Source organism: Camelina sativa, chromosome 11 (assembly GCF_000633955.1).
Source record: "Camelina sativa cultivar DH55 chromosome 11, Cs, whole genome shotgun sequence".
In the NCBI taxonomy this organism is placed as follows: Eukaryota; Viridiplantae; Streptophyta; class Magnoliopsida; order Brassicales; family Brassicaceae; genus Camelina; species Camelina sativa.
In genome coordinates this window covers 49,118,418-49,123,069 of record NC_025695.1, presented here as the reverse complement: position 1 = coordinate 49,123,069, position 4,652 = coordinate 49,118,418, and the positions used below count along the sequence as shown (strand labels likewise).

The 4,652-nt window shown below is 34.4% G+C and overlaps 1 protein-coding gene across 1 annotated transcript in view; it reads left to right on the top strand.

Annotated features, from left to right (window-relative positions):
* The window catches only part of LOC104727321 (mitogen-activated protein kinase kinase kinase NPK1-like), a 2,226-nt gene continuing 1,436 nt past the window's right edge, over nt 3,863-4,652 (top strand). The window contains exon 1 of the mRNA XM_010446394.1: nt 3,863-4,480. Within this exon, the coding sequence (XP_010444696.1) occupies nt 3,964-4,480 (517 nt within the window). The 5' untranslated portion in view covers nt 3,863-3,963. The remainder of the gene's footprint in view (nt 4,481-4,652) is intronic.

Sequence of the window (4,652 nt, the reverse complement as noted above, 5' to 3'; positions counted from 1 at the left end):
GGGGGGGGGGGGGGGGGGAGTTAACTCCGGGGGGTCACATGTATTTGGACTTATTTGATTTTGATCATGTTCCAATTTCAATATTTTCATCTGAACTCGATTTTTTAAAAATAAATAAATGGTTTGGCCGTGGTTGTTGTTTGGGCCTTTGTTATCATTGTGTCGTTGTTTTTGACATTGTTGGGCTATTACTTTGGCCCAATTGAGGAATTTTTGGGTTGTAGGTAAAGTATAGGTAGGTAGATTATTTAGAATCCGAGTTCAGAATTGAAAACGTGCATGGGTAAGTAAAATAGTAAGATGCCATAACAAAACAAACGCAAATCATGCATGACTGATATAAATTGTCCTTTTAAACAAAACAAAAGCAGTACAGGATTGTTTTTATAGTCATGCACTCATGCTATGTGGATGTTAAGTTTCACGCACATAGATATATAGAACTCTATACAACATAACTTGAATGTGAAATAATAATCGAACGTATAGTTCTCACTTCTCAAACACGTTGTAGAAGCGTGATTGCAGAAAACGGTCATATTCATACATATGCTAACGCTAAGTTCTACCACGTATTAATTAGCAGAAAAAAAATATACATCGTTTTCAGGCTTACTCAGTTTTGCAAAACCTAACAATATATCCACATACATACCATAATAGATAAAAACATGCACGTGTAATATAAGAAGCTCATCTTTATCTTCAACGGTCAATAGACGGCTTTTTTGCCTTTTCTTTCAAAATTTCAATCTTGGAAGAAAAATTAAAAACGACTTTGTATTTTGTATGTTTAAGGATTTACCTTTGACCCAAACTCATAAATAATAGTCAAGATTAGAAGAAACATGTTTAAATTGAAATGCATGAACTTGCGTTCGGCGGCTGATTATGCGTTTGGTTTAAAGATGACCAACATTTGAATTTTAATAAAGACTAATCGTCCTCTTTCTCAAAAGATATATATTTTAGATTGACTTCCGTAATCGTAAGATACGGAAAGTAGAAAAAAAAAAGATTATGCAAATAATAAAAGGGTGTTATATGACGTTGCCCTCTCCTAATTCAAAGGGGTCAATCTAAATTCCATATTACAATGAATATTCCAAAACTTTGGATATCTTCAAAAGACCCCTATTGACTTTGCCTACAAGGTTAAATCTACTTGCACGTTTAAGTTGAATTCGAACGTGGAATAAAAACCAACAATAATATTCTGATTCAACTTTAAAATAGACAGTCGTGTATGACCCCCTACCGATATATACTATTTCCTCGCAATTTTAGTTGAAAGATCTGTACGTTTATTCCTATAATTAATGAGGAATATAAATAGGCTATTGACTTAAAACATGTGTTTGGTTCTTCCAAAGTGATATTTTCATAATCCTACTTTGATATATATATTTTCAAACGTACATATACTGTGGGATTGGGAAATTATACTTTGAAACTATGAAAAAGTTCTATATTATGTTCACAATGATATGATCAGATAGGGTTTCTGGAGAAATTAATTAAGGTATATACCACATACTTGTACGATAGTGTATAAAGTTATTTTCGTGGTACCACACCATGCATATGTTTAAAAGATCTCGAATCTGACGTGATCGATACGAAGATGCCTCACAAACTATTGGAAACTACAGCTATATATAATTTATGAAAATTCACATAAAATGAAGTATCCATGAAAGAGGGCTGACTATACCAAAAGATACCAAAATTATTGATGAAATATCCATGAAATAAACTGTGGGCCACCATATTTTTTCTAATAAATTAATATTCCTGAATTTATAATATAATACTCCAGTAAGCAAGTAGGCTGCTCTTTTCCTCGTATTCAGTGAATTATCCAAGTCGCCTGGGTGGTGTTGGTTCATAATTTCATATCCATTTTACCTTCACATTTCTCTGCTTTCCAAGATAAAGATTGTATACTATTTAATAGCCAATGCAAGTTGTACTAGTAGACATGCTCGTAGAGATCGCAACTCCACTAAATCTAATGGCTAGGGATCACGTCCATGTGACGCTTTCATTTGATTGGTTCCTATGGACGCCATTTTCTTTTTTTTTTAAGTTCCACTCTAGATTCTATAAAAATGAAGCATGTGATGGTAACGGTGTTACAATTTAATTTACAAAACAACCTTCTCTTTCTTCTTTCAACTTGTCTTCGTCAGGCTCCGTTACAACGTTAATTATCTTTTTTTTTTTTTTAAATGTCATAGAGAAGAATTGAATTACATTATTATTATAGGCGAATTACATTATTATTGTTTATGTACTGATATAAATAAAATAAAATAAAAAAACAGAGCCGCCGCAACTTGCGTAAGTCTGTTGGGGTCGAATGACTTCAGTACGAAGCACCCGCGCTTTTCTTGGCCATTTAAAAAAAAATAATTGTTACACATGAAATTGAAAGAAAAAATAAACTTAGATAAAAGTATATATATATATATATATATAAACTGTTCACATACATACATATTAAATGATTTTAATGAACTACTATTGTATAAATTAAAAGTATCTAGCTAGTTAATTAGTCAGTTTTATTGGTCACCGTTTGTGAATTGATCGGACATGCATGGTTATAAGCTTATAAGTTATACTATATGACATATTGACATGTCAAAAAATAAGCTTATAGCACACGTATATTACTCAATACTCAGAAGTCGTCATTAGCAAAAGTAATAAACCTAAACTGACCCAAATCTAAATTGAATCCCCACTTTGCGGCTTGTCGCAGTAGGAAGAAATATTAATGTTACGTTAAAGCGTTTCCAACGGAAAAGGATTTGATTCTTGAGTGGTACAAACAAAATATAAGTAATTTGCAATGCCAACTTGCTTTGTATAGTTTTATATATATGGTCGAAAATGAATATCTTCCTATCTACTTTTTTAATAATATATATTGGTTGTGCAAGCACGGTGATTGGATGGCCATGATTTAGTTACAAGTTGCATTAGTAGTTTTTCTCTTCTTCTATATGCACATATGTATTGTATATTTGGGTTAACCTAACAATAAAAATCATGTTATGTAATATGAGTTCTGAACGTGATTAGCGAAGTACTAACCGTGTGAATGATAACCAGGGACAGCTACGAAGGAGTGGCATATGCGAGGAGGATTCTATTCTATGCCTATTCACTCTTAACATATGAAATGAGGAGAGTCCAGAACAGAGGCCAAGAAAAGAATATTATCTGTATTATACAAATCTAATTTCTATTTATTTATTTATTTGCTATTACAACCACAATCACTTTTAAATTCAAAAACTAAAAAGAAAGTTCTCTTCATGTATACACATCGATCCACATCACTCTATACGAGAATGAAAATAAAGTTCAAATTTTCAATCTACAGTAGGTTTTCAATATTTCTGATAACATATCACGCATGTTGTGAAACCTAAAACGAGTAAACATAATTAAACGCAAATTCAGTAGAAACTGACTTATTATTAGCAACAATAACGATCAATGATCTCATTAAATTATCAAGCATGTTACTACTTTATTACCACTAAAATAAAAAAGAAATATCTACCTCGTGAGTGATAGATATTAAAAGTTATACAAAAACAATAGTCGTGCCATCATATTTATTCATATCAAATAAAAATATCACGTAGCTTAAAATAACATTTAGTTTAACAGCCCAACAAAGAAAAAATCTCCTCTCGTCACGTGCATTAATTACTCCCAACAATTCAGACTTTGCAAATTTAATTATATTATTACAAAAATAAAAAATCGTAACCTTAATTTTTTATTATTTTCTGTGGTGAGGGAAAAAAAACTCAGTATATATATATATATGGAGGAACTCACACCAAGAAGTAGCATTAACCGTGACATGAGCTTTTGTGCTCTGTTTCTTTAATTTTATTTTCCCTCAACTCTTGAATTCTCTTACAAATCGTGTTTGCTTCGATGGAGTGGATTCGAGGAGAAACGATCGGATACGGAACGTTTTCTACAGTGAGTCTAGCGTCGTCGCCTTCTAATAACGGTTCCGGAGAGTTTCCGACGTTCATGGCCGTGAAATCCGCAGACTCATACGGCGCTGCTTCGTTGGCGAACGAGAAAGCAGTACTGGACAAGCTCGGAGACGAATGCGACGAGATCGTACGATGTTTCGGCGATGATCGGACGGTTGAAAACGGAGAAGAGATGCATAACTTGTTCTTGGAATACGCTTCCAGAGGGAGCTTGGAGAGTTATCTCAAGAAACTAGGCGGTGAAGGTCTACCGGAATCAACCGTACGCCGTCACACGGGATCGGTGCTCAGAGGACTACGACACATCCACGCTAACGGATTCGCTCACTGCGATTTAAAACTCGGGAATATTCTGTTGTTCGGTGACGGCGCCGTTAAGATTGCCGATTTCGGATTGGCCAAGAGGGTTGGGGAAGTGACGGCGTTAAACGAAGGAGTTCAGATTAGAGGTACGCCGTTGTATATGGCGCCGGAAGCCGTTAACGATAACGAATATGGATCAGAAGGTGACGTGTGGGCTTTGGGATGCGCTGTAGTTGAGATGTTTAGTGGCAAAACGGCGTGGGGTTTTAAAGAAGGATCGAACTTCATGTCGTTGTTGATACGCATCGGTGTTGGTGA